This window comes from Physcomitrium patens, chromosome 3, assembly GCF_059467195.1.
Source record: "Physcomitrium patens ecotype Gransden chromosome 3, ASM5946719v1, whole genome shotgun sequence".
Taxonomy (NCBI): domain Eukaryota; kingdom Viridiplantae; phylum Streptophyta; class Bryopsida; order Funariales; family Funariaceae; genus Physcomitrium; species Physcomitrium patens.
In genome coordinates, this window is record NC_143412.1 from 1,099,937 (window position 1) to 1,127,874 (window position 27,938).

At 42.3% G+C, this 27,938-nt stretch overlaps 3 protein-coding genes and 2 long non-coding RNA genes across 6 annotated transcripts; 1 reads left to right on the plus strand and 4 right to left on the minus strand.

Moving 5' to 3' along the window:
• Nucleotides 1–2,787: 2,787 nt before the first annotated feature.
• LOC112280499 (uncharacterized) lies at nucleotides 2,788–4,727 on the minus strand. The gene has a single exon (XM_024516053.3). It carries the CDS (start codon nucleotides 4,431–4,433, stop codon nucleotides 3,342–3,344), a length of 1,092 nt encoding a protein of 363 aa, XP_024371821.1. The 5' UTR covers nucleotides 4,434–4,727; the 3' UTR covers nucleotides 2,788–3,341.
• Nucleotides 4,728–4,909: 182 nt separating this feature from the next.
• On the minus strand, nucleotides 4,910–18,255 carry LOC112280497 (uncharacterized). The gene is made up of 21 exons (XM_024516051.3): nucleotides 17,780–18,255; nucleotides 17,216–17,334; nucleotides 16,815–16,860; nucleotides 16,564–16,636; nucleotides 16,349–16,406; nucleotides 15,968–16,063; nucleotides 15,590–15,704; nucleotides 14,980–15,246; nucleotides 14,656–14,757; nucleotides 13,787–14,354; nucleotides 12,786–13,402; nucleotides 12,226–12,419; nucleotides 11,756–11,978; nucleotides 11,457–11,576; nucleotides 10,671–10,927; nucleotides 9,795–10,326; nucleotides 8,048–9,622; nucleotides 7,644–7,862; nucleotides 6,654–7,520; nucleotides 6,116–6,447; nucleotides 4,910–5,893 (listed from the first exon to the last, which is right to left on the minus strand). Exons 1-21 carry the CDS (start codon nucleotides 17,873–17,875, stop codon nucleotides 5,746–5,748), a joined length of 6,624 nt encoding a protein of 2,207 aa, XP_024371819.1. The 5' UTR covers nucleotides 17,876–18,255; the 3' UTR covers nucleotides 4,910–5,745.
• A 255-nt stretch (nucleotides 18,256–18,510) lies between these two features.
• LOC149989456 (uncharacterized) lies at nucleotides 18,511–19,430 on the plus strand. Its single transcript, XR_016501958.1, has 2 exons — nucleotides 18,511–18,642; nucleotides 19,017–19,430. It is a non-coding gene; the product is annotated as an uncharacterized LOC149989456 (long non-coding RNA).
• Nucleotides 19,431–20,154: 724 nt separating this feature from the next.
• On the minus strand, nucleotides 20,155–26,187 carry LOC112280498 (uncharacterized). The gene is made up of 5 exons (XM_024516052.3): nucleotides 25,965–26,187; nucleotides 23,334–23,457; nucleotides 23,177–23,213; nucleotides 22,996–23,023; nucleotides 20,155–22,763 (listed from the first exon to the last, which is right to left on the minus strand). Exons 2-5 carry the CDS (start codon nucleotides 23,440–23,442, stop codon nucleotides 21,180–21,182), a joined length of 1,758 nt encoding a protein of 585 aa, XP_024371820.1. The 5' UTR covers nucleotides 23,443–23,457; nucleotides 25,965–26,187; the 3' UTR covers nucleotides 20,155–21,179.
• On the minus strand, nucleotides 25,326–26,014 carry LOC149989457 (uncharacterized). 2 transcript variants are annotated; one of them, XR_016501956.1, is made up of 2 exons: nucleotides 25,875–26,014; nucleotides 25,326–25,726 (listed from the first exon to the last, which is right to left on the minus strand). It is a non-coding gene; the product is annotated as an uncharacterized LOC149989457 (long non-coding RNA). The 2 variants fall into 2 exon arrangements; XR_016501957.1 differs by having other exon boundaries at nucleotides 25,854–25,995.
• Nucleotides 26,188–27,938: the final 1,751 nt, after the last annotated feature.

A 27,938-nucleotide genomic window follows, 5' to 3' on the forward strand; every position in this document is an offset into this window, starting at 1 on the left:
TTTTGATTCAATCATTAGATTTAACTAAATTTTACAAAAAAAACATTCCACACAACTACATTTACACATATACAAAATTTCACTTATAAATTTGTACAAAATTCAATTAATTTACCAAAATTTAATGATTTTTTTATTTTACAAAAAAAAAAAATCATTGAAAACAACCTTGACTTTGCAAAACTATCACAAAGCCATTATGCACTCACATCCCTTAAAACTTACTTTTAAAAAAACCCTATCAAGTCTTCTTTTAAACTTTACTTTCTAATCAACAAAAGAATCTCACTATTGCCATAAGTGTGCAATTTTGTGCTTCAAGCTCTAGTTTTGACCTTGCTTTACAACCAATCCTCTCTATGTATAAATCTAAGATTTTTTAGGTAATGTTTGCTGAAAGCTATTCTTTACTTTTACCTAAAGCTCCCTATAAATTTATTTTTTCTTACCAACTTTATTTTGTCTTATTTAAGGCCTTATAAAGTAAGTAGAAGCCTTCTTCTTCATTTATTTATTTACCAAAAAGGCAAATTTATCACTAAATTGTTTTTTACTACCTCTCTAATTTTTATCTTTAATTTTAAAATATTTTTCTACTATATTTAAAAATAAGAATTTTTATGATATAATCCTTCTGTTTTTCTTTCATCCAATAGCCATACTGCAATACAACATTGCATCTAAGACACATTGTAGACAAGACTATAATCAGACCTAATTTTATTGTAAGGTCATAGAGTAGGACTCAGTTTTGATAATTGTTTTTATTGTTGGAGGTGGATATAATACATGTGTTATTTCTAAGACTTTGGTTGTGGATATGACCACTTTGTTATAATCTAATCAAAAAGTTATTTGAAATGACAATAATATTGTTCCAGCTCTTGGTGTTATTAACAACATACCAAATTGTGCATTGTTTAAGTCATATTGGTGGATCAAATTGTATTTATGTTGCCTGAAGTCATGAACAACAAATAATGATTATCAAGCATTTTATTTTATATTGTCTCATTCAATACATCAATGTGTTTCAAAATATGCAAATATACATCAAATATGCTTTACAACTTCTATGTTAGAAAATAATAGTCTTAAATTAAACGTATAATAGAGGTGCTTTTGTTTCTGTTGATTTTGTGTTGCATTGTACATACTATAATCAAAATAATGTCAAACTCTTTAGAAGACTAACAAATATGCTAAAATGGTTTTAATAACTGCTTGTGCAAACCAGACCGAAAAAATGCAAAGTCTATCATAATATTGAAAATCCACTTATCTATGCAATGTATTGGAGAGTATAAGCTATTTGTATACACAGTGTGTGTTAACTATGTTCAAACTATAGAGCGTGTAATTAATGCACAGTGATTGAAAGTTGATATTTATTCAAAAAGATTGATATTAGTTTAGAAAACTAATGTGGCAATTATTTGTATTAATAATCTCTCTTTTCTTTTGTTGGATAATACTACTGCAAGCAACAATTAATCAATTTGTCTAACCGAGGCATAAAAAAATTAGTTATTATTTGTTTTGTATTTTTATTATTATAGTACTAAATTAATTTTAATGTGTGGGTGAAAAAATTGAAGCTTTTGTTGCAAATTGTTTCACAAGAACATCCAAAATAATTTTACAATGTCAAATATTAGGAATAATAATGGTCATGGTACTTTGCAACCTTTACATGCAGAATGAATGCCATCATCTTCACATATATTTAGAATCACTCAATTGTTGTTTAGTATGTATTTTTTATTATTATTCATGTTGTTTTTTAAAGGATTTTTTAAACAGGTGTGTTTTTCTTATTTTTTCAAATCCTTTATTTGAATATTACAAAAAATATAATATCTTTAGCAAACATGTAAAAAGAACACCAAATTGATGGAATTCTATAAGAGAAATGGTGGATTATTTTGACAAGAAGAGAAGAATTTAAGCAACTTGGAAAAAGGTATAAATGATATTCAATTAATTATAAACAATTTGCTCAATTGTAGACAAAACCAAGGAGATACAATACATGTATATTTCTAAAATGACTTGGCTATCCAAACACATTGATGTCTGTCCAATTATTATTTCTTCAATTTTTAAATTATTTTAATGATTTATCTTTGATTAGTTAAATATCAATTGTATTCTTATTGTATCTTTAGTATTAAAAATTATTATCAATTATATTACATATGAACATATCTAATCTTATTAATAAATAAATATAAAAAGAAGTTAATCACTGTTTAGAGGATTAATAAGTATGTCATTCAAAAATAGACAGATTGACATAGGGAACAAATTTTTATTTCTTTGTGATTTTCATAGTTTCGATTTCCAACCTCTTTTTATTCCAGAAATTTTGTGTTGTGATTATCTTTTAAATTCCTTTGAAATAACCATCTTTGTTAATAATTTACATGTTTTTGAAATTCAATTGTTTGTCGATCAATGGAAAACGTTTGTGTTTCAGAACTCATTTTAAAAGCAGTAAGATATGTGTTTATTAATTTTACACTACATTTGAAATTGAAAGTAAACATAAATGAAGGAAATAACACATTTCCGTATGTACATATGTACACACAATCTATCTAGTTATAAGTGTCATTAATATTATTATTATTCTTATTATTATTATTATTGTATACACTTTCTACAGATTGCATTCATGCATAAGCTAAAAATACACTTTTTGCTTTTGGGCGTTGAAACAGACGAATGCGTCATCATGGATAATGATGTGCATTCAAATTGCTAACTAATTGGTAGAAAAAGAGAAACTAACAAACAGAGGAATTGAATTAAAATAAAAAACAAACTCTTACTTGAGAAAAGTGAACGAACAATTCTTCAATCCTCGGTCACTCAGAACAGGCAACGACCCACACAACCAAAGAAAAAACACTCATCCTCAACCTGAATGAGCATCTTTGGAGCTCCATGCCGCACAATCCCCTACCATGGTATGAAAAAAAGATTGCATAACTGTGAACGCCACTTCGAACTAGCGCCGAACACACCAAATTACGAGGGACCCATCTCTAAAACTGCAACATTTATGGCACAAAATTTTTAAAAAATAAAATATCACAGGAATTCAGCCCTAAGCTTGTCTTGCGCCTGGTTAAGGGAGGCAGGCGGAGAGACACTGTGCACACCGGATTGCCTCGAGCAAGGGTTTAAGAAACGGTGGAGCTCACCGAATCATTCCAGCTACACATCGTTGCCGGATCAGTGTTATCTGGTGAAATTTATGAAGCTTACCGTCCACGAAACCTCGAAATTGGGGTCGATTCCGATGCAAGCTCACGGGTTGTGTGATGAAGTGATGCTCAGACTTGGACAAGGTTGTGAAGTTTCATCTGGTGTTGAAGAAGAGCGGCGCCGAATTTGACATGAAGAGCATGACTGGCCTTGAAGGCGACGATGTGAGCGATGGGGAGGCCAGGGTGACCCGGTGCGGCGCACAATGCTAAATCGCCAATGAGGTCGAGGAGCTTATGGCGACATGGCTCGTCGTCGAAGCGGAGAGGAGGGTTTAGCCAGCCTTCCTCCGTGCTGCACACTAGGGCGTTGTCTAAGGAGCCGCCCTTGATGAGCCCCGCTGCACGCAGCTGCTCTAGTTGTTCCGCAATGCCGAAGGTGCGCGCCGGTGCCACCTCGTGCTTGTAAGAGCTGGGGCCAGATGGAGTCCAACAGAACCACCGCAATCCTATCGCTGGGACGTGGGGGAAATCGATACCGTAAGTGAGACGCGTGAAGGGCGACGGAAACGCCGCTACAAACGAATCCCCCTGGTGCACAGTGATGGGCGAGTCGAGTACATATGCATTCCGAGCACTGCCAAAACCCGCGTAGTCTTTTGCAATGGACAAGCCAGATTCCTCAATCGCCTCGACCCACTCCCGCGCCGAGCCGTCCAGCAACGGCACTTCATTCCCGCCCTCAATTTCAATCCGGCAGTTGTCTACCCCTAAACCCTCCAATGCGGACATGAGATGCTCCACCGTGCGCACCGTAGAGCCGTTCCGCCCCAAGCATGTGCTCAGCCTCGTGTCGATGGTGTTGTTCACGATTGCGGGCACAATCACCGCTGGCTCCTTGCGGTGCAGCTTCACAAAATAGCGCCCCTCGTTAGCTCTGGCTGGCACGAGCTTCACCGTAGCTCCCTGCCCAGAGTGGAGCCCCACCCCAATTCGCGTCGCCGTCGTCGCGATTGTCTGCTGCAGCTGCGACGCTCGGTAAACGTGCGAGACTCTGGAGCTGGCCCGTCCAATTTGCTGCGACGACGACGACGACGACGACAACGAAGAAGAAGCAGCGATGGCAGCCAAATAGCTTAGGCTGCGCATGGACGGCATCGCTGATAGAAGAGGGATTGCGGCTCCCCTCACCATGGGGAATCGATTACGAGAAGCATACATGCATCTCGTTAGTGAGGAGTAAATTGAAAATAAAATAGAAAGAAAGAAAAAAGGATTGGACTATTCTCACCCGTGCGCATGTCAAGTGCTCAATCCGCCTTCGAGCCTGTTTAACAAGCGCAGTTTTTGACGAAGTCTACGAGTTGGTTCAAGGGCCTGACACGGTTTAAGGTATTCCGACGTTAAATCCTGCTCGACATAAACGCGCCAGATTCATGCTCACGCGCGAAAATCTATGAGGGATGTTCGGTGCCTACGCAAGGAGACGTAAAAGGGCATCAAGTGTGGGGTAGATGGATAACAATCCAAAACCAATTATATTTCGGTATTAATGCTCCTTTCAATCTGAACTATGGTCTATGGCCTATGACCTATGACCATGAACTCTGACGTGAAGATTCTGCTCCAAATTAGTTGAGATGCATGGAATTTGGGAATAGGTGAGCCGACATAATAATTCCAGAGAGAGGGTGAAGTCAAGACAATGGACTCGCAGTTTTTGCAAGATATATTGAAATTTCCTATGGACCTTTTACATGTGGATGCCAATTTCCACATCATTGGAAACACGGCACGAGTAGCTGCTGTAGCAGCGCCAACTGAAATATTTCTAAAATCTACAATTTGTTCTATTGTTACTTATTACCTGAACTTCATTGTCTCGAAGGGGTATTGTGAGGCCTTGTACAACGCAAAGCACAGTGCTGCTTGGGTTCTTCTCTTGGACAATTACATGAATAATACTTCTAACGTGAATGAGTAGTTTCTAGACAAATATAAATCATGTAGCCTAAATATTTGACAGTGAACTGGCAAACGTGGGATGAGAAGCTAAGTGAAGAAAGCTTCCCCGAGCCTTCACAATCCAGGATATTATCTAAGAGGAGGTACCTGAAGAATTGCAGGATTATCGACAGTAACTTCCACATGCTCAAGGGCTAACACGCAATGATAAGTTGAATCATCATCATGACAAAGTACTCCAGATCCCTCCCCTGCTGGTATCATCAGAGCTCTTGTAGTGGTGCAAAAAACACTGCCCTCAAGGGGCACAAGTGCACACTAGATATACTGCATAGCCAGTGTGGTGTTCTGAAATCCACCTCTCATTGTAAGCAGCATTTGGTTCCTTCAGCAATGTAAGTAGCCCCTTCCTGGCCAGTGTGGAAGTATGTCTGGGCAGGATGTTGGATGAGAAGCACAACAATGTGCTCGTAAAATGCCTTCTTTTTCACTGAGCTTCAGCTTCTTACACTAATGGGTACACTGGGAGTAATTAAATGGGCATGAACCATCATGTTTAATATAATCTTCAAAGATCAGATTTACCGGGTCGAAAGGTCATCCCTAGATTGCTGGGAACGAAAGGCACAAGTCTCTTGTAGTCACGTTTCCTTCCCGAGCCATATGTATCCAAAACACGACCAAGAGCTAACTGAGTATTTCGTAATGCTTTCTCCCTGCACACAAATAAATGGAGTTTCAGTAAACAAGTGTAATTCCGAATGATTTTGTACACATGTATTTGTGATTAAGAAGTCTCTCAAGCAGGGAACAAACTTATAGATATTCTGGAAGTTACTTTTGATTAGGCTGAAACTCTTTGGTGACACCTCGCCAAAGAACCTTCTAACAGAAACCAACAAGAACTTAGTGCATAGAAACGGGTTGTGTCCTCGAACCTGGATGGAAGTATGTCGGCGGCTACAGGACTGACGCCGCCACTTGGCACTGGCCCCGCAGAACCGGTCCATACGTGTTGAACTGGTGCACGCAACTTGAGCGAGTTTTGAGACGCCATATTTCTTTGAGGGCTTGGTGAAGAATCATCAGGACGACGTGCATAATAGCGTGGAGCATTGTTAGTTGTCCCGTTTTCCTGAAGATTAGCTGTGGGAGGCGTCTCTGAATGTACACTCCCGTACACAGTGCTGCTCTGCAATACGGCCTCCAGCACACTCACAGCCTCCATGCAAAGTGGACTTTCCACCAGCTGTGATACAGCAGCATATACCTGAAGCAAAATGATTGACAAATGGAATGGCTCAGTATCAGCAATTCCAAGTTGCTGTTAAGTATTCCGACTAGCTGCGAAGTACTGGGAGAGCAATTTACAAAGAGACGATAAACTAGAGCTGAGAAAATAAGGTCATAAAAACTTCCCCAAATTTAATAGGGCATGCAATTCAGAATTGACTTATCTGAGGATTCTAAACACACCTGGGGAATTCTGGCACTCTCTATCGGTGTATACCGCACCAATGACCTCAGCATGAGAAGAATGATTCGCTGATACTCCACTGGCCCTTTTTCTAGCAGGAGGAGCAGATGACTGAATGCTAAACTTGAGTGTGCAGGGAACCACTCAGAGCAGAGCAGCGGAGCGACCTGCTCTAACAAATTCTCTGTAGTTATTGCTTGTCCTTCCGAGTAAGCCAAAAAAACCGCGCCCAGATCCTCTAACTGCTTCGCGGCACACCACTGTGCAATATTTGCTGCTACTGACCTCGCCTTCTGTAGCTGCTGCTGTAGAGGTGACGTATCAGAAACTTCTACGCTCTCCTCTTTGTACAGTTGCAAACAGAGCCATGGCAACAACCCCACGACATGCATCAACAATCGTGTCTCCGAGTTGCCAAAAATTTGGTCACATGAATGCAGAGTTATTCTAGACAGCACCTCTATAGCAGATGCGTGACTCACTGTTGACATGAGACCCTTCAAAATCAAGGGTTGTACTCCCTCAAATGGAGGGGTCTTGTCGGCATCTGCTTCTTCCCTATTTGCAGGAGGAAAGTTTTGTCTTGATGGAGATTCAAACGATCTATCACTACCAAGGTAAAAACCTTTCGAGTCGAGACGACCTAAATCTCGATCGTCCCGTTCTACTTCAGTACGAGGCATATTAGAGATGAGTACATTTTCAGCTGTCTGATCATTAAAAGAAAGCCGATCCAAGACTCTTGCAAAAAGCTCCAAGACTTGGGTATAGACATAAACAAAGTCTGTATGTAGCATAGCAACACAGCCCCAAAACACCTGAGGGTATAATATTACTTTCTCTGGCTCCATAACCTCAACCATCACCTGCAATACAAATGTTACCAAATCAGATCAAGCTGGATGCAATTTATAATACTTTAGCCAGTGGCTTCAGAATTCATTGAGCTGACAAATCCACATTACTGCCAAAAAGAAAACCCGTTATACCTGGAGGGTTAGCAGAATTTCCATGACAAACCCCAGCACTTGTTGTGATGGATTACAGAAGCAGCGATGAAGGCAACGCAATAGAGACACACATGTATCACTCGTCACACTTGGCCGAAGGGCTCTGTAGATTTGATGTGATCGACTTGCAAGATGCCTCGATGTGCACTCCATTGCCCACTTAAGGGCCTCCTCTCCCCAATTTTCACGTAAGTCGCCCTGTACACGTAAGGTGTAGAAAGAATCAGACAATGCTAATGTCATCTGGTTAACCAAAATTTAACACATTCAATTCTGAACTGATGTGTAAAGAGAATAAAACGCATTAAGAGACCTTTGCTCTAAGAAAGTAACACAAAAATTGGTTTCAATCGTAAAATGAAGAAGCAAGGAGAACTATGAACCTGAAAAAAGATCGCATCAACCACACTCAACACCAAAGCTGACAAAAGAGCAGCACTGGGAAGCTCTGTCCGAGTCAGACTCATGTCTTCATTCTCCCACATCATGCTACTCTTCTTGGATTGGACATACTTGATGAGGCTAACTACTTGTTGTTTGTACTCACTGTCGCCATGATCTCCAGAATCATATAATTCCAGGTGCCGGCCGGCAAGTGAATAGAGGAGATTCACTAAGAGCTGTTGACAGTGCTCAAGCACAATATCCTCTGAACTATCCATGGACACGAAGGTAACGTGAAAGAGAAGCGGAAGATGTCCGCGAAAATCTTCGTCATTCTCGTACGCAATTTCAGCAAGAAGTATAAGCGCAATATCAGCACGAGAAAGCCAGTGTTGATGTGCTTGCGGATCTCCACCAGCTGCTGCCTGAGAACTGGACCGGATATCGTCAGCAGAAGGAGTGTCAAGAAAATAATCACCACTGTCGCGAGACAAATGACGACTCTTCATGCTTCCTGTGGAAGTTCGAACTCCCATTAGAGGGCTTGAAAAGCTCATCAATGGTCCAGAACTTGCAAACAATTGGCCAGAGCGTCCTGTATGCACGTTGATCAGTTGTTCTGGCATCTGGTTCAAAGGCCCAGACATGCTGCGTCCTGTGGCCGTTCGCCAGCTCAAATTGCCACTAACATTTCTTATGGTGCCATCAGTGGAGCTTCTCAAAGCTGAGGAATCCATTTGTGAAAGAGGCGGACCTTGCGAAAATTCTAATATGCCAACTTCATTATCAAAGTAAGGATCGGCTCTTTTGACCGCTTCAGGTGGGTCCTCAAGTCTACATTGTGCCAGTTCGCACACCAACTGGTCAATGGTTTGCTGAGGAGAAATTCGGGCCAAATAGAGACTTATACGTTTTGCTACTGAAAAGTATGTGGCGAATGCACCACTGATTTCACCCGACGCATTTGAATCACAATCCTCAATACCCTTCGTAATAAGGAAATTGAGTACAGGAACGATATTTTTCCATTTTCCAGCCACTGTAATCCACAACTTCTCTATCTCATCGGGGAATTGATCTCCATGCCGCCAAGTCACATAATACAGGCTTTTAAGCAGGCGATCACTCCAACCCGACTCCAAAAGTTGAACGAAGTCGAGGTTGTCGATCCAAGGAGCCATGCACGTGAGAACCTGATGCTGTGCAATGATGTCGACAGCATCGAGCTGCCTCTGCATTATCTCTTCGCACAGTGCTTCACTTAGCTCAGGATGCTCCTTAGCTAGTTTGGCTGACAACTGATACTGAAACTGTTGATATGAATCAGGTAGACTACCCACCACAGCAGCTCTGTATCGCCCTGCATCCTCACCCTCTTCAGCCCATGCACGAATTGACAAGGTCTCCAGCATTTGCAATGCATCATCCCGGATCTGTCTTGACTGGTCAACAACCTTGTACAGGATCAAGCTAAGTAGACGTGGTATATCACATTTGGGTACTTCTTGACGCATGTACACTTCAGCCAGGACAGTAAAATACCCGTCTGCTATGGAAGGATCTGATGAGTAACACTGCAACAACGAGAAAAGTAAATAAATAAATAAATGAAAACATAGGGCGTCAACTAGTACTTCAAGAAGACTAGAACTGCGACACTTACATGCCACCCATCAGACTATTGACGGCATTAAGAGTTATTTAAGTATTTGTAATACGTTTTTATTTAAAAATCAACCGCCATACCTGATCAATAAATGCAGGGAAGAGATCCAGGTTACTTTGAAGCAGATTCATTAGGGCACTCTTCGCCAAGAGAACTCGAGCTGGGCTTCCCCGTTGCTTGTCTCGAGCAGTTCCACCCCTCATTCCTTCTAGAAATCCAGTTATCCCAAACCTAGAATGTGACGATATGTTTCGCGCTTCCGCTGGTGAATAGCCGCCTGGCACCCTTCCCGCTGGTTCCAGAAAAAGGCTGTTTATCCAAGCCACTATACGCCCACTCATTTTGCGGACATTATCATCGAAGCACGGACCATACAGAAGTGCTGCCATGGCATTCATTGCCACCCACTGAATTGCATCAACACGATCATTGATTTCCTTCTCAATTGTATGTTTGTCCATGGAATCTTTGACTCTGAGACTCTGAGCAGCTTTGTAGCGACCAACTTCACGTCTATACTCACTTCCACCATCTTGACCCCATCCACTCGTTACGTCTTCACACCATGTAGCAAGAAGATCGAACAATTTTTTGCGGTCGCGAAGATCAAACCTGCGGATATTTATCAATCAAATATTTTGATTCGGAGAAACTTGATGTTCGAAGAAAATAAACAGAGGAAAAAAGAAAAAATCAATTCGTAAGCACACTTGTCATACCTGTCGAAACCAGCAGAGTAGCAACAATCTAGAATATTTGAGGTAAATCAGCAAATTCTATTTCGCAAACTAAACGCGGAAGCATATTCATCTACGTTCAGATACATAACTAGTGTAAATGAAAAATGTAAAGTACTTGCACAAAAGCCTGAAAATTAAAATTTGGAACAGGACACAAGCCCAGTTAAAAATATAAGCAATGAAGAATGAGCTTGTCAGCAGTGTTGGGACTACTACCTCTCCGATTGTGCCTTCACCATATCAACTGCAAGGGATCTCAACACGCAAGCTAACGCATAACGCAAAGACTGAATCTCTTGGAAGTTTTCAAACGGCCCAACTTGCACCTGACGAACTGTTTCTTCAATGAACTTCAGAAAGTGGTTGCGTAGCGCAGGCCTGCGGGTCAGTATACCAGGCCACACATTCTCTGCCACCAGACGATAAACATCCGCCACATGGACCCTAACATCCACTTGCCTCCATTTCTGACTCTGCAAACACAAATACTGCGTGGCTCAATTCAAAGAACCATGACTCAAGGATCGTCGCTTTACAAATAAGTCATATAATCAAGCAAACCGTGACCCCAGAATGAGAAAATTTCTGGAAGATGAAAATGTTTGGTCACATATCCATATGAGTTGAGACCTGATTGAATGATGAAAAAGGGCTAGACAGTCTACTTGACGTCGTTTCTATGAACGACTAAAGATAATTAGACACATTTTAATGAGCAATTACAATGTAGTTGGTTGCTAATAGGAAAACATAAACACTACAAAATCCGCTATACCTGCATCAACTCCGATGTATCGAGATCCTTTGAAAAGTAAGTGTATTGTAACAAATCTCGATCTTGAACAGGGAGCTATGTAGCGGGGATATGTCATTTCTATCTCATGTTAAATAAAAGGTGCTATTCATACAATCTGCCACACTTCAAAAGAGGCAGACGCCAGGAATGATACACTCAACTACGAAAGGGAAACGTAATTCAAAATCCCATCGGATTTTACTGACCTTCCACTTTGGTCGACTTTCCATCTCAGAGGTGGCTTCCTCAACGAATGTGGTAAGGTCAGAGAACATCAGCTCGGAGAGCTCCAAAGTCGAGTGCCCTAAGGCAAGTGTAGCTGCAAGCTGCTCCCGTGAAAAATATACTTCAGTAACATAAAGCGTAGAGTGCAGGATAAAACCACAAGAAATGTAAAAAAACAGAAGATAGAAACGTCAGCACTACTGTTTCAGAAGAATGTCAATTAATCTTTTTTAAAAAGGCCCTATGGTTTTGAATCATATATCAGGAGACAGGGACTCACAACTTGCCCTTCGTTTCCAGATTTGAGATAAGGAAATACAAGCCTACAAAGGTCTCTCACAGAACGAATTCCACCATCGCTGCTGTCCTCCGGCGGACAGCCGCAGGCAAACATGGAGTACAAGTGCCACTGGTCAAGCTTGCTATCACTTTCATGTGATTGCGCAGATTTACTACTCAAATCCATGGGTGTAATATTAGCCAGTCTTGAGATGATTTCCAATCTGTCATCCATCGATACAGCGTCATTTAATCTGTGAGCACTGCATCTGAAGAAAACTACATCTTGCAAATCATCATAATTATAATCTTAGAAAGTCTGCTTGTGATAAATGGAACTCCTTATAACCGATATCTCAAAGTCAAGAGCACTTTATATTCTACACGCGTTGTGCAACCAGCAGATGGTATACAGACACGCATTCAGTACACAGCACGAAGGCCAGAAAAGTGAGATCGCTTAAAAAGCACCTGGCTCCTTGTATCGCATTAGGACACAATTCTGCAATATACGTAACTAGTTCACTCAAGCACCGTGCCCACCGCCCCTTTTCGGAACTTTCTAATACAGATTGGAGATTGATATCCACAGGGGGCACATCCCACTCACGCCGAAGGTCGTACCATCGCAGTGTATCCCAGTAGCATCGCTGAACAATGTCTTCCTGAAAAATCTCATCACTAATCAGCATCTTCACCGCCTTGTTCTCTAAGTCAAGTATGCACAGTACAGAGCCCCTCTAAATACATTCAGCCGCATCTATGAATTGTTGCTTGCAAGATCATGGAAAAATTATGATTAAAGGACATTTCAAATGATAATGTAAGACCTATGCGTTGGAACTTCTCGGACCTAACTAATTAGCCCAACTTCAGTAACAAAAAAGATCCAAGTTCGGAAAAACGAAGCTTAAATAACTAGTGGCTGGCCCCTACTGATTTTCCTTTTCCTGTTGGCAGTCTATACCATCAACACAAGAGCATAAAATTCTGGTATCCTCAACCTCAACAAATGCAAGCCCTGAGCTTACCCCAGTTTCCTCGAAGACATCAATTACAAATGAAGGAGGTTTTCCAGCTGTGTCTTTATGAGTGTAGCGAATTATGTCGTTCTGTAGATCACGCACGCAACGCAAAAGCTCCAATGCAGTACGTCGTATATGTACGTCTATGGAACAAAGAAATATAAGGCCAACTGCGTCCATGCCAGAAGGATCAAAGTTGCTCCCTTCACCCTCTGCAAATCCTGACATTGTTGTCAAAGTTGACAAATGACCTGCTTTTCCTGTTTTCCTTGGAACGAATCCAGAGGAAGCCTCTTCAGCAAGACAAGAACGCCAAGCATGTAACAACTGTACTAAGCGGCCAAGTGACGAATGGATCAATAAATTGTAATCATCCGGGATTTGCATTATGAAATTTGCCATCCCCCGCATAACGGCAAACCTACTTTGAGGCAGATCCCGCACAGTCCTAAAAAGTACCTGAATTGCTTCTTCTCTAACACCTGTGTCTACACTGATAGCATACATTGGAATAATCTCTGTCAACTTCTCAGCTTGCCATTGCTCTGGAATAAGATGCGGAACGCATTTCAGAGCCCAACGGAATACAAGCCATCCTTGTGATTTCTCTTTCGTCGTCGGCTCTGTGTCATACAAACATCTTATTTGGTATTTAGACTTGAATACAGAGTCTCTATGTATGTGTAATAAAAGAGGACATGAAGTGCCTAATTGAAGATAAGAACAATAACATTAATTAGCTGGACACCCTACACTTGTTAGTAATAAGACTACGCCACATATTTACTTACAATTACTGCCACAAAACTCGATTTCCAAACCAAGAATTTTATCTAGTAAGAAATGTTAATTATGAGATGAGTTAGGTAATAAAGGATTTGTATCAAAGCGTAGGACCTTTTGAAAAAAGAAATATTTCCTCCCAGAATTCCTCAACTATCGGGCGAGCTGACTTGACTATGAGAAATACAGCGACGATGTAATACGCAATCAGGCAGAAATCCAACCTGTCGTAATTTTGGTAGACGTCATTACCAAATTTCCGAATATTGCATGGCAAGACTTGATGATAGCGCCCAGAGCAAATCGAACCTTGGGTATGTAAGGGCCAATATCGTGTCCTTCTGAGGCTGTTTCACCACTAGCCGAGCTTGAGGCATAGGACCACGAAGTAGACGTACCCCGAAGAGATGAAGTAGCAGAAGAATGTAAATCTTCGATCCCAAAAGTATCTGACCCATAACGATGATGTGATGGGCTGGAGACTACGGCTAATAAAGCACGCAGACCAATAACTTTGGCTTCACTCAGCTCAGTACGTAAAAGCTCTAATATCATATGATTCATTGAGAAATCAAGGTAGGAGTCAGCAATAGTTACACAGAAATCCACGAGTTTATCATGCTGTACGTCCTGAGTGAGAGAACCTTTTTTCAAGCTGGACAAAAGTGTTGTGGATATGCTATTCAGATAGATCCATACTTGAATTTCCGGTTGGCTGCCTGCGTGTACATTGAGGTAAAACCGAAGCACTCTGTGGAGACAATCCAACGCCATGGACCGTAGCACTTTGTCCTGCCAGCACTCACAAGTATAGTTCCGGATAATATGAAAAATATACTAAACGAATGTAGGATGAAAATATTGGTGCCAAAACGAGTTGCAAATGCTGAAGAGCTTGCTTAGACAAACAACCCAAATACACAATCAAGAAAATGGCTTGAAGTGTAAAACCTAGAAGATAAGTAGATGAAAGCTTTCAGGTATTGGATTCAATTATTCAAAACTGCTTTCCTTAAACTTAAGGCAATTCTGTATGACATTTCATACAGAAATAGATGCAACCCTTGTGATCTATGAAGGGGATGAGAAATACCTTGAGAAGCTTGTAAAGATTGTCGAGATGGTTACCAAATGAATCTTTAAATGTTTGAGGATCTCCCAGGGAGAGGAGCAACGTAAGCAATGGGTAACCAACCTGTATTGGCCATTCACATCCAGTACCTAATATGAATTTCCAGACACTAACCAGATGATAATGAAGTTGAATAATAAACCATAGAGAGACTCCAGCCGTCTGTATTTACTAGACTGAAACAACAAACTGATTTTTTTCAGCCACCATATTAAGCCACGTTACTTAGGGTCAAAAGAATGACACGATGCAGAGCATATATAAAAGCGAAGACAGTCCACTCACAATAACATGCTTGGTTTGCTTATCCATCCATAGATTGAGCTGACTCCGCAGTCTGAAAACTGCATCGTACCAAAGGCTTAGAGCTTGATCGCCTCCATTTGGTGGCCAAGCTCCCTTTCTGCACTCTGCCAAAGGAACAAGGATGCTTGATAACATGTTGCAGAGAGCATGATGAAGTTCAGTCTTTTTCTTTGTAGAGGTTCCATCGAACGGATTTGCCTTAATAATGAAAGAAGTAGCAGCATTGAGACCAGAACTCGTTGTCATCTGCCCTCCAGTGACAAAAATTCCAGATGTCAGACGCAAGTTACTGCATTTAAGCCGTACCAACTAAAAAAGTGATGGGAGTGATCTATTTCTGAACAAGAGTGCAAACTTCCTAAACAACTGTCGTGGGAAATTGTCACATAGCAATAACACATCCATTTTGGCACCATCCATCGAATTAGGTGATAAACTATAACCATCCAGTGGGAGTAGTGAAAACCATAATAAATGAGAAAGCTGACTAAGACATTCCCAATCAAAACTACCAATACTTTCAAGTTCAAGGCAATAATTTCGTGTAACATCCTCCGTAAAAAGGCAAGGAACCAAAGTTAGAACAGACCTCAAGTTTGAGGTAGCGCATCCCATGTATAAGGCTTAGCGTCTCACTACGCACAGTGTCATAAGAGCGCCGCGTATTCAGCTCCAAAAAATATCGCTCAGTAATAGAACTAAACCTGCGTACATGTTGAGCATGAGAAAACTACATACATAAAAGTAAAATGTAAAAATAACAAGCAACCAGATAACAATTGGGGATCCTTCTACACAAGAAATAACAATATTATGAGGGATCAAATATTACACAAACCAGTATAATCGAGAGAGTAAAATATCAGAGTACAGCTCGCTTAACAAATGGATGTTTATGCTGCCTAAATAAAATGACACAAGCTGTAAACACAGAGATAAGAAATATTCGTGAAAATAAATTGAATACCTTAATCTAGAGAGAGCACCCAGCAGCTGTGCAACAAGGTCTAAAAGTAGTCCTCGCAGGTCAATCAGAGATGGATACTCCGCTTGGCTCACAACTCTGCTCAGTACAGAAGCACATCAGTTTTTGAGGGTTCTCGCATAAAACACTAAAGCAATCCAAATGAAAGTGCTGGAATCACGTGATCAAGAACGTCTTGTTAAGAAATTCAGTGCTCTGGAAAAAGCAAAAGAAGAACAATCCAAGTCGCACTTTTATCACAATAAATTCCAATTAGATTAAGATAAATAACCTATGGAATCATAAAAGTGTGCTACACTAAACACGCAAATGCAAGGACACAACTCTAACGGTAGAAAACTCTGCAAGAGTATCAAATCGTACCTGTCGGCATTGAGTAGCCAATCAAACGCAAATTTCTCAAGCCCCGCCCAGAGTACCTCTGCAGATTAATGGTTGGGAAAACCCTGACTGAGAATGATAAACTTATAGAAGCAAACTACTCTTCATTATTTGTTGCTAACTTCAATAAGCTTTAGAGATAGAACACGCAATTGCTCAAAACCTACGATGTACTTCATGGATTGAGAATAGCTTACCGGTGAGACCTTCTGCTGGGCAGCACTCCACGATCCGAATGCAAGCTGAGCAGAAAATACACTCCACAGCCAGCTGTAAATCCAGGAATTCAAGGCCATTAGCATGAGGATGTCCTTTGGAGTTGAGAGTGTGTCCTTTGGTTTAGTCTTAGTGTTTCTGTGAATTGATCAATCAGAATTTGCGTGGTGACTGCTCCACTTCTGAGAGGACAAATTCAAAGGAAAATGGAGGAAAGAAAGTAAAAATTGACCTTCCTCTGGAAAGTCGAAGCATCATTTGGCACTTTCGGTGTTTCACTGCAGTTTGTGAACAACACCTAGATAATCAGTGTCATACCACAACACCAAAAAGTTCCATACATCCTCACGCTTCAAGTATTAGCTTTTTTTAAAAAACTGAACACGATGAGATAATGGACGCTAAAGCTAACTTGACGTTTTGTAAGCATTTGAATATAATCTGATGAACAAATGAAATTATCATAAGGTAGCAACTAGTGAAGCACAGACATCCTGGCTGAAAAAAAAGACAAGAACACGATTCGCATCACAATGGTCAATAGATGCTGAAACTTTCTCCACAACCCTCATTTCAATCACGGAATCAGCAAGGAGTGTCCCCTGACCGAACGCAGCAGAAGTTGATCAGTACCTTTCCTGCCATTTAAGAAGTGCCTCGAGAAGGGGTATTGGCGTATGCTGGGCCACCATAGCCAAGGAATCAAGCACTTGTTCGTAAGAAGGATCTGATGCTCGCAAATACTGCCCATCCTGAAACGCAATCCCTTTCCAGCATCAGTCCCTCAAGTGTTGTCATAATGTTTTTCATATTGACCAATCGAATTAAGAACCACTGAGGTGCAGCAAGCCACAAAAGCAAATGCGAGTGCATCGATATCACAAAAGAAAACCTGATGAGGACCATCAATTGCACAGCAGCATGGGAGACTGAGGAGAGAATGAACATCGAAACCTCCAAATAATTAATAATTAGGACGCTTTAAATTTAAATCGCATCAAACTTCCTCCTCTTCACAAACTGGGCAAAAAAACTATAAAAACTAAAAACTAAAAAAAGGGACAGCACCATCCAACACCAATTCAGGCACAAATCCGCATGGATCCACCAGCTTAAATCTCGACCACCGTAAACTCATTTTCCAATAATTCTTAGTGCAAGAATTTCTAAGAACCTTTTGCCAGAACTGAAGCTAACCTGCGCTTGGGCAGTGTCGACACGCCTGCGTGCAAGTGGCAGGAAGCGCTGCAAGAGCGCATCCACGATCAGCTTGGGCGCATGAGCTGCCCGCATTGTGGCAGATAGCTCGCTTCTAACACCTCGATCTCCTTCGCTTCTTCTCAGCTGCTCCACACTACATGTGCGGCAAAAAGAAGCACCAACTCACTCTATCCAATCCCTGCCTCCCATCGTCTCTTTTGCGATTCAATTCCTCGATGATATCCTCGCAGCTTAACACCAATCTGCACAAGCATACTCAATCCCTGCAATCTCTTCAAACCCCTCAAACTCCCTCACCTCAGTCTCAAATATCTACATCCCAACCTTCCGCTGTGCTAATTACAATGCATACTGCTGGTGCAAACGATAACGTTCGAGAAGGTCTAGCCAAGCGTCGGAATTCCGAAGTTGAGACACGGAAATCAACAACTCGGTTCAATTGACGACGGCAGTGATCGAAATATCGAGGAAGGAAAATCTTTTCAAAGTGAGTATCACTGTGCGTTGCCGGACCCGACGAGGGTTGCGGACAGAATCAGGGCGGGTTACCCGGATTACTCGGCCTGGGCGCTCTTGGGTATCAAACGTACCTCGAATCCTTCATTCGACAATAATGAACAGGATTGTGGAAAACAGTTGCGGCAAGTCCAGATGTCGAAGATTATCTGTCCATTGGATGCTTGTTGTGGACTTGATTGGTAACAGACCGTAAAGCGTCGCCGTGAAGCACTGCAGTGTTTCCGCAGGGCCCCCCGGCGTCGCAAGCATGGGGTCGGGATGGGACAACCAAGTCGTCGTCCTTCCTAGGATGCTCAACTGTGCTGCGGACCCAGAAAATGGTAAGTTGCGAACGAGTCTCCTTGACTGCCCATTTTTCATATGTTACTTTTTCTTCTTTTTACAAGTCTTAAGCTTCCATGAGATCCTTGCTTGATGGCGTGTCTTCAAAGCTGGCATAGCTTTTTGTTTCCATCTGTGCTGCTTGATTTGTTGGCTTTCAGAAACGCACCCGATCCTTGTAACTTGGTTGTTTCCGAAAGATTAGGTTGAATACTTCCGTACTTATTGTGCTACCGTCGGCGCTCTTTTATAGGAAGACTTTTTTGCGGTTGATTGATGCAATTAAACCTCTGGCAGGAAATTCTGCTCTTGGACTATTAACTGTTCTGTATGCATGCAATTTGAAGGTATTACCCTGTTGCACTCTGAGCAGGTGAGGATTAGATGTGCTGGCAGTTCCAGCATGAGCTATGAATTGAGAGACCAGACCGCGCTTGACGTAGCACAGTCAGACCTCTCCGGAACAAAGGGTCATGTTAAATTAACGTAGAGTCACAAGATAGAGCTCATTTCACAGTTTTTTCCTTTTACCCCAGGAAAAGAACCGATCCGCGTGAAGACGGCTCCGTTGCGAGGAGAATCAATTATGTTGAGTTTGCGTATGGGAAGTTAGTCTTGATCCTTCGGTTGGCAGAACACGTGCAAGTCTCTTCTTCACTGCTGTACATGAACCATACTAAGAAATGGACAAATGCAAAAGTCCCATCACCTCACAAATAGTGGTACGACTACAGATACGCGCAATTGGTTGTGAAAGTCAAGTTGCAAACTAATGAGTTGTAGCAAACTGAATTGGAATGTCTCCATCCTAGAAAACAATGAACTAAAAGTTACAGAGTGATACATAAGGTTTGTCCATTTTCGTCTCATTTTCGTGTACTTGTGATGACAGAGGAAATCAATGCTGATACGAAACTGCGTCGTCTTCCAGGGTAGGAGAAAATCTTCCGATGAATCTAACTTTCTCTAGTAACAAGTGGCTTTCACTGTCAGGATCACGACCCATACACGGACAAATACAGATTATCGCACTTCCTGCAGCGTGAGTGGTTTATTCACATCCGAATCGGTGTAACAGCAAATATGACGCTAAGCAATCGTTCCGCTGCTTTAAAAACGTTCCACATAACCACCCAAGTCCCTTCCCCCCAAATCTGAGGGCAAAGAAGTCTATCATCGAACAAATTTTCACAACTGCAACAATTAGATAAACCACAACTCCCTAACTTCCCACTCATTTAATTCCAATCAATATCGTCCTCCAGTGCTTATTTACGAGATCAGAACTAAATTGAGAAGCAGCTGAGCAAACTTGAAGGTTCTAACACCAGCATCTCTAAAACATCTGCAGCACAATCGCTTGAGATAGTCCACTCTGGTATAGTGCCCTAACCTAAGTCAATCCCCTATGTCACAAGGACGCGTGGATAAAATAACAATGTCTACCAAGCCGCTCAGCAAAAGCAATGGGTGCATTGATACACATTTGCTTATAACTTCAATACTCGCCGTTTTCAGAATATGAATGGAGGCATTTACTACTAGTGAGAAGCACATGTTTGGAAAGCAACCAAAACTAAGCACCATCACCATTGATTGTTTGGGAGTGTTCTCGGTGAATCCCAGATATCAATCTCTCTAGAAGTGACCTACGTTGACGAGGACCCAGTCCTGTTTTGCTTTACAAAAAACCTGTCGAAAAAAAGATTAAAATATAATCAGGGTTATATATTCCTTAAGCTTCTGCTCTCATCTCATGGTGGCGGGCACCTCGAACTTATGTAAAGTAGCATTTGATTGCCTGCTTGAAGACGCCTACACCTGTACGATCCTTCCAAACATTCGCTGGTTGTGAATCCATTATGAAATCCTAGATTTGATCCACGTATGATTGGACATAATGGAAAAGCCCCGACTCATGTGTTAAATCAACTCAGTGACCTCCGCATTATCGAGTTGGGAGACGTTTCCATCAAAACTAAGCACCATCACCATATTTGAGTGAAAAAGATATAACACTCACAAAGGTGGTAGACAAGGCCACTCTTCCCTGCACCACAGCCTCGAGCCTACATCTTGACGCAGTGCCTGGGAAATCACTATACAATGGGTGGAATATTCAACTCAAGGTTCTGAGGCATTGTCTACGGACGTAACTGAAAGCTACGGCCTTTAAACCGGTGAACTTCTTCACAACTTACGAACTCCATAGCTAAAGATGAAATGCCATTCTACAAGATCATAAGGGTCATTGTCTAAAAGCGCAGGCGCGGTACTCTTTCGTTGGATGCCATGCGCTCATAGGGCTACAATACCAATTATAAAAGGGGAGGACTGTGTAATATGAACAGCTTCGAGCACGGTCCTTTCCTGGTCGCTAAAACTCGACCCACACTTGCAGCTGTTGTGGAGACAAAGTCAGAATTTCTTAACTGTTATGGAAATTCAAGCTCCCGGCACTTATGTGTATAAGTTGACCAGAAGAAACTTGAGACATCAAAGGTACAAAACCTTCCACTCCTGTCGCAACTGGCTTCTAAGCCACCATCGCTGGGTCTGACAAAGACTTTTCATCCTTCTCTTTCTTAAGTGACAATAAAGATCGCAAGTTGGCGAGCCGACCCTTGGCAGCCTTAGAACTGCGCATGGTGGGTGCAATACACACGGGAACATTGAGTACAGGAGTAACCCTAACGCTTGAAGTGTACAAGGCCAATCTCTCAGGACTGCGGCGGATTTCCCTTGTTCTCAAAGCTCTGAGCTGATCTTGACCCTTGCCACCCTTAGATGCCGGATTACTACACCGTTCCAGATTCTTCAATACGATCCGAGTAGGGTTTGCTGCTGCCGCTGTAATTCCAAGGCTTCTCTCAACCTTTTTAACATCCGTGCAATTCACCTGATCAAACTTGTCGAAAGTCATTTCTAAGGAACTCTCTGTTTCGTGCATTCTCCATGGATTCCTCACAGAACCTGGTCTTAAATCCACATCCGTTGCGGAAGAGCTCCACGTGTCTACTTCAACATCTCTGTCCATCTCATGGGCTGAAGACGTAGGATAAACTGGGGACGCCACATGAAGAGCAGCTAAACCAGTGGGTTTGCTGGTGGTAGCCTGGGCAGGTGGAGTATGAAACGCTGCGGGATGTGGTGGTGACCACGCAATTCGAGACCCTGAGGGCGGAGGACTACTAACAATACTTTTCATTTGCAACGAACAAGGAACCGAAGGGGTCGTTTTCGCGCTTTTATCGATGGAAGAATTCCTTCGAAAGATCAAGCGCAAGGAGCTAGCGGCGGAGACAAAATTCTTCTGAGCTGGGGTAGACTGTTTGCTAGGAGGTGATCTTGGCTCCGTATCAGAACATAGCCGGTCTCTATGACTATCCGATCGGGCTCTTCTAAGAAGGCTAATCACTTTCTCCCAAGCTTGAGATTTCGGCTTCCCAGCACCTTCAGAAGGAACTGAAGATGATATTTTTGCATTTCCGGCACATAAGGGCCCAGAAAACCTTGAAGGAGGGGCAGATCGCATGTCCAGTGGGCCTGAAAATCTAAAATGATTCTTCTCCTGCCTTTGAAGAGGTTCCAAAAAGTTCATTTCCCCCCGAGTTAATGGACCTGACCTACTAAGTCCCGAATTATGTTGTCTTTGAGATGACAGGGCAAAATCAACACGAGGTACTTTGAGCGTATCCAGCGGTCCAGAAAAACTTACAGAAACCTTATCTTCTCGAGGGAGAGAGGGATGTTGGCTTTGGGGAAGAAGCCTTCCCTGGTGAAAAAGCTCATCTGCCGGTAACATACAGCTGCCGGACACAAGATCCTGAGGAGAAGATCCCATACAGAACTCGAAATCAAGAGTGCGATCATCAGCATTCCTTTGATCTTCATTGGCACTATTTCCGAATTTCTCCACTTCACGCACTGAAGTCTTGTCCACAATGCCAGTCGAGAAAGATATGCGCGGGCTAAGCCATCCTATGCTGTGAGTTGAAGAGAGGAAATCACCCTTGAAGTCACGCACTCGCATTTGAGCCGTCACCACTTGCGAGAATTCCTCAAAAGCAATGGTACCACCTCTATCCGGGCTTATGTCAGAGATCATCTTCTCAATATCCTGCAATAGCATGTAGCGATTAAAGTGTGTACTTGATCCGCTTTCCAGATGCAATATCATCTAGACATAGATGCTCACGGTCTCCATCTGAAATGAAGTGTCCACAATGAGCAGCACTAGCCAAGAAGCAGCTCTAACGGATGGAATCATACACTTCACGTAAGACTCCTAAAATCTGGAAGTATTCAAGTGGAAGACTCTCCAGGAAATGGCCAACGAGGGGTAAACTGACCTCTTTCTTGGGTTCTAATCCAAGGGCTCTGCCACACAAATAATACAGCAATTAGCTGATACGTGAGATCAAACACAAAGGATCAGGTACACATTACTGAGAAAATTCTGTGATTCCCGGTGGGATATAATGGGTTTTAAGATCAATCGGATTACTAGTACATGCAAGAGGGATTGTTCACCTAATGGCCACTACCAGGTCCTTAGAGTCAACCGCTCCTGCAAAATAGAGACGCACGCATGAACTTATCGGTCAATATGCCAGATTGAATATCCCATCTCCCATCACGTTGCTCTTGTTCACAATTCAACCGATTGAAATGGGTTGATCATGTATACCAGAGGCATCTGTGTCAATAAGGTCGAATGCCTCACAAATCTGTTGTTTTTGCTTGTCAGTGAAAAAATGGAACTGGTCCTTGTTCTTAATTCTCCCAGCGTACTCCATGCCTCTACTGCGGCTCTGCATTGAAAGCGAATCTACATTAAAAAGGCAAATCGCTCGGCACCTCTAAATGTGAAAAGAGAATAGAAAAATAGTTGAAAAAAGATATAGTCCAAAGCAGTCCACAGCTCTTCCTTGCAATAACACACACAAAAATAAATAAATAAATCAATCAATCAAAGAATACCGAGAAAATCAAAGCAAAATAAATACTTTCCAAGCACAAAATCCAACAGGTGATGACCACAAGGTTCGAATATTAAATGGAGGTACTTTAGTGAAGTCAACGAAACAATCGTCTCCGCAAGCTCTATGATGAATTTTACGCATGCCCGAAGAATTTCACTATACTTAAGTATGATGATATCCAGAACGAGAAAACAGTGAATTTCGCCCTGGATATGGTTGGAACAAACAGGCATAAACCGCAGAAAACACATCACCATCATGCCGATAGATCGATTACTAACATGATTGCTGATGAAATTCGCTTGAAATTTACACAACCACTCAGAAAAATAGGGACATGGAGATACTCCACAACAGTGTCTAAGTTGTACGAAAATATTGTCCACATTATAACACTATCATTGGGGACAACAAAATTTAGGATCTGGGCAAACCTCGCAGATCCTAATTCAATGAAGGCACGGTGCTTAACAGTATCTAAAACACACAGCTTCGACACGGCAGCAGTAATGAAAACAGTTTGCATCAGTAAAAAAAAAAAATAACTAGCCCACGTGCCTACCAGGCAGTGTGACCCAGGGCACTCTTTCATTTAGGTCCTACAGCCGTGGCGCCCACTGAGACAACTAACGAGATACCATCGATATCACTCGTAGTACCAGCAAGAGGCGCATGAGCACTAAAAAGCTCCGTCACCTGAAGATATTAAAATTGCTGGAAAAGGGTTGCATCCCTACCAAAGTCTTCATTCTACATTGTAGATCTGTAGATGAACATGCTTTTGTTTTTTAAAGATGAGAGCTCGCTGGCTACACTAATGCTAGAATCAAACTGAACGACACATACCAGCGAACACCCTCGCCCACCAGAGTGACATACCGTAATTTCTAAATTATGAATACGTGATTTTAAAAAGAGATTAAGTTTTTAAACAAGTAAAGAACGCCACTCCACCTCTCGCAGCATCATATCCCCAACTTATTCATCAAAATCCTGGGTGTCTAACCCTTCCGTTGCGACTTTTCTCACAACAATCGGTAATTCAATCCATGCTTGTGGACCAACGTGAGCCACCTATCATACATATCCCCCAGCATAAATTCCTCCAAAAGATTCAGTATACTTAAGGTTCTCACAACTGTAGATCACCGTTGATAGCTTAGCTTTTAAAATAAACAAAATAGAAGCCCCGCCACGTCCCATCTACCTGCGAGGACAATAGGATGACATGATTGAAAACTGGAGATCTAATGGCGAACTCAAGAAGAACCCAACAAGCTACCCAAACAACAGGGGACATGTTAGACACGTGCACGGCCAAACACTACCCCCCTTCACGCACGTTTAAACCACCATAGACAGGATGAAAGGAACTATCGCAATCTAGCATGTGCACTTAACGGCACATCAAATTTGCAAAACTGAAAAGATCAGAGGCCACCATTCATGTGCGTCTCATTCGAGAATCGAGGATAACTAACCTGTAGACATGAAAAGAAACCATGCGCAGCAGGTGACTCAACTTCTTCAGAAAGCGTTACCCGAAATATACAATGAAGCTAAAGGGATCAGGTCACAGTGCAAAAATTCAGCACCAGGACGTCAAACACTAAACTCACTACCGCCTTCAAATACGTTTCCGAAAACGACGCAGTAAAAGGCGCGCTGGCAACGAGGCACGCCCAAAAGCGCGGAGAAACTTGAAATCATCGACACTGGTCTTGCACAAATCCCATGATTCGGTGGTTGTCGTCATCCACAAGCCCCAAGCACCTCTTCACACTGCATGGCTCCGCTCACCATCCCCCGACTCCAACCGTCCGAAGACGCCATTCAAAACGAGTCTACGGTAACCCACACATACTGAGCCCAGCGAAGCTGAAGCGAAGGATATCCAGTATGCCAAAAGCCAAAATACACTTGCGAGAGAAGTGAACGAAGGGCAGCCGACATGGTAAACCATGTGACCAGAACTGGCAGCGGACGAGAGTCTCCAGAGTGCTAAGCCCCCTGGGGTCTCCTGCATCGCCCAGTGGAGGGGGGGGGGAACCTAAACGTAACTCAGACTATGCTTGCATTCGTACCCACAACGAAAACCCTGAGGAGCAAAAAAGAACAAAAAGAAAAAAGTAAGAGACATTCTCAGTTATTGATGAATAAGGGCAGGTGCAAAATCACAAAAAATAACGGACGGAGAAGCGGGTGAGCGGGCGGGTAAGGGGCACCCAATTGCAGGCAGGGCAGACCGGATGCAAACAACGCGCCCCACCACAGAAATCGCCGAAAAAACACCACAACACACTAAAGTGAGCCCCCACCCAGCGCAAATTCTAAACCTGGGATCCGAAGCATCGCGGCCGAAACAAGTCGAGAAAAAGAATGAAATGATTTGACTGCAAATTGCCAATCAAGCAACCAACCAACCCCTTTTCCTCCTCCCCGTTTACAGAAATACCGTCGCAATACAGATATTCCGACACTGCAATAGTACCCCACCACCACCCCGCTTGCGAATTCCAGTGGTGGGTGGTTCCTTTTAGGGCTTCCCACCTTTGCGCATTTCAACGTGGGTTCTTTGTTTGCTTTGTGTCACATGTTGGGAAGTGTTGGATGAAGGCCTTGAATGGATTGAGGGGCGAATTCTTGCGTGACAGAACATAGCTTGGTTCATATGCTATGAGAGTTTTGGATTTGTTGATTTATTTTTTTCCTTTGTCACTAGTGGGTGGAAGACAGATTTCTTTGACCAACAGTGAGGATCAATAGTAGTTCTGATGGCACAAATCTTAATATACTTATGTTAAGTTCTGCTTCCAAAATCAAACTCAAAGAAGGAAAAAAAAAAAGAAAAAAAGAAAAAGGTCAAGAAGATGTAAAATGAGTACCGATGCATTGGCAGCCACTGAATAAAAATATCAAAAGGCCAAAATGATAATTTAAAAGTCTAGATGCAAATATAAGGCTTTTATATAAAAAAAAAAGTATCAGATTCTCATAACATCGAACACCATTCCTCGATCTCGCTTGAACTCATCCATACATGTAAAACCAATTTACAACTACTAAACACAGTCATGATCGACATCTTAACTATTAATTACATAACAAACATTTACTGCACACAAACATGCAAGGTAAACAAAATGAAAGAACTGTGCAATACACATTATCGATTCTAACAACTGTATGTTATAATGGAGAGAAACACAGCAAGCTCCCCACTTCTGAAGTCCTCAACATCTTCACTGTGACGCTAGCACAAAATTTTCCGAACAGAAATTTCATGTGTGCCTAGCCTGAGGCTTTTAACCCTTAACTCTGTAGACGTTAACGTCTTTCTGCGAATGCGCTGAAGCCAAATCTCAAAGATTTGTAACATTCGACTTGATCAGTGGTCACAGAAAGAAACCCTAAATCCGATGGCACAGAATAGAGAAAGTTGTGCACTAAAATACAGCCCACCAACAAGACTTGTCCGGTCCTCAAATCTCTGATATAGGATGAACGCTATACCTGAGCCCCTGCTCACCGCTCCTCTCTATCCATTAAGTGTTAAACGGGATAAAACATCTTCCTTGAGCTTCGAAATCAAGTCCTGCGCTTGAGGCGTCCAGAATGGGAGCGTGCTCATCTGGTCATTGAATTGATCGAACAGATAGCGAATCTCGTCCTCTTTGCTACCTTGACCCGCTTCTTCCGGTTCATCTTAGATAATCCGATCCGGTATATCGAGTTGGTTGGGTGATGTATTAAGCCAACTGTCCACTAGCAGCAGCAGCTTGCGCAAAGAGGCGTACCTTAGGGATTCACTTACAACAAAGTCCCTAAACGCACAACCTAGGTCATTGTGAGCACGAAATAGATGATTCTCGAAGTACTCAGCATTGTAGTCCCTCCTCCCCATAAGGTATTCTGCCGCATCAAACGCCCACTTCTCCATACTCACAAGGTCTTCAGCGGCACCAAACTGCCGCTCGTCGATGTTCAAAGGTACAAGCTCTGCTTTCAGTTCATTTGCAATGATTGTAAACGCTATGTCAGAAACGACTTGGGGCACTGTTTCGGGCTGGCCAGGCAATCTATTCAGGAAGCGGTTCACTTCTGGCTCGTGCTGTTTGAATACCGAGTACCTTTTGGATTCAAGTTTAACAAATTCTTCATACGAAACACCTTGATCTTTGTGTGTTCGAAATACGTGGTGTCCAAAGGCCTCAGCATCGTAGATCCTCCTCTCTGTCAGGACTTCAGCCGCATTAAACGCCCACTGCGCCTCTTCTACACTGCCAAAGGTTCCGATCCAAATTCTTCCA

What these genes read in the sequence shown, in the direction of transcription:
- LOC112280499 (XM_024516053.3), bottom strand. Translation starts at nt 4,433, where the DNA reads ATGTATGCTTCTCGTAATCGATTCCCCATGGTGAGGGGAGCCGCAATC.
- LOC112280497 (XM_024516051.3), bottom strand. Translation starts at nt 17,875, where the DNA reads ATGCGGGCAGCTCATGCGCCCAAGCTGATCGTGGATGCGCTCTTGCAG. An exon ending in ATCTTTACAAGCTTCTCAAG is followed by an intron (nt 14,355 to 14,655) that starts GTATTTCTCATC and finishes GAGTGCTGGCAG; the next exon opens with GACAAAGTGCTACGGTCCAT. An exon ending in GTGAAGGCACAATCGGAGAG is followed by an intron (nt 10,327 to 10,670) that starts GTAGTAGTCCCA and finishes AAATATCCGCAG; the next exon opens with GTTTGATCTTCGCGACCGCA.
- LOC112280498 (XM_024516052.3), bottom strand. Translation starts at nt 23,442, where the DNA reads ATGGAGTACGCTGGGAGAATTAAGAACAAGGACCAGTTCCATTTTTTC. An exon ending in GACCTGGTAGTGGCCATTAG is followed by an intron (nt 23,024 to 23,176) that starts GTGAACAATCCC and finishes TTTGTGTGGCAG; the next exon opens with AGCCCTTGGATTAGAACCCA. An exon ending in GATTAGAACCCAAGAAAGAG is followed by an intron (nt 22,764 to 22,995) that starts GTCAGTTTACCC and finishes ATGCTATTGCAG; the next exon opens with GATATTGAGAAGATGATCTC.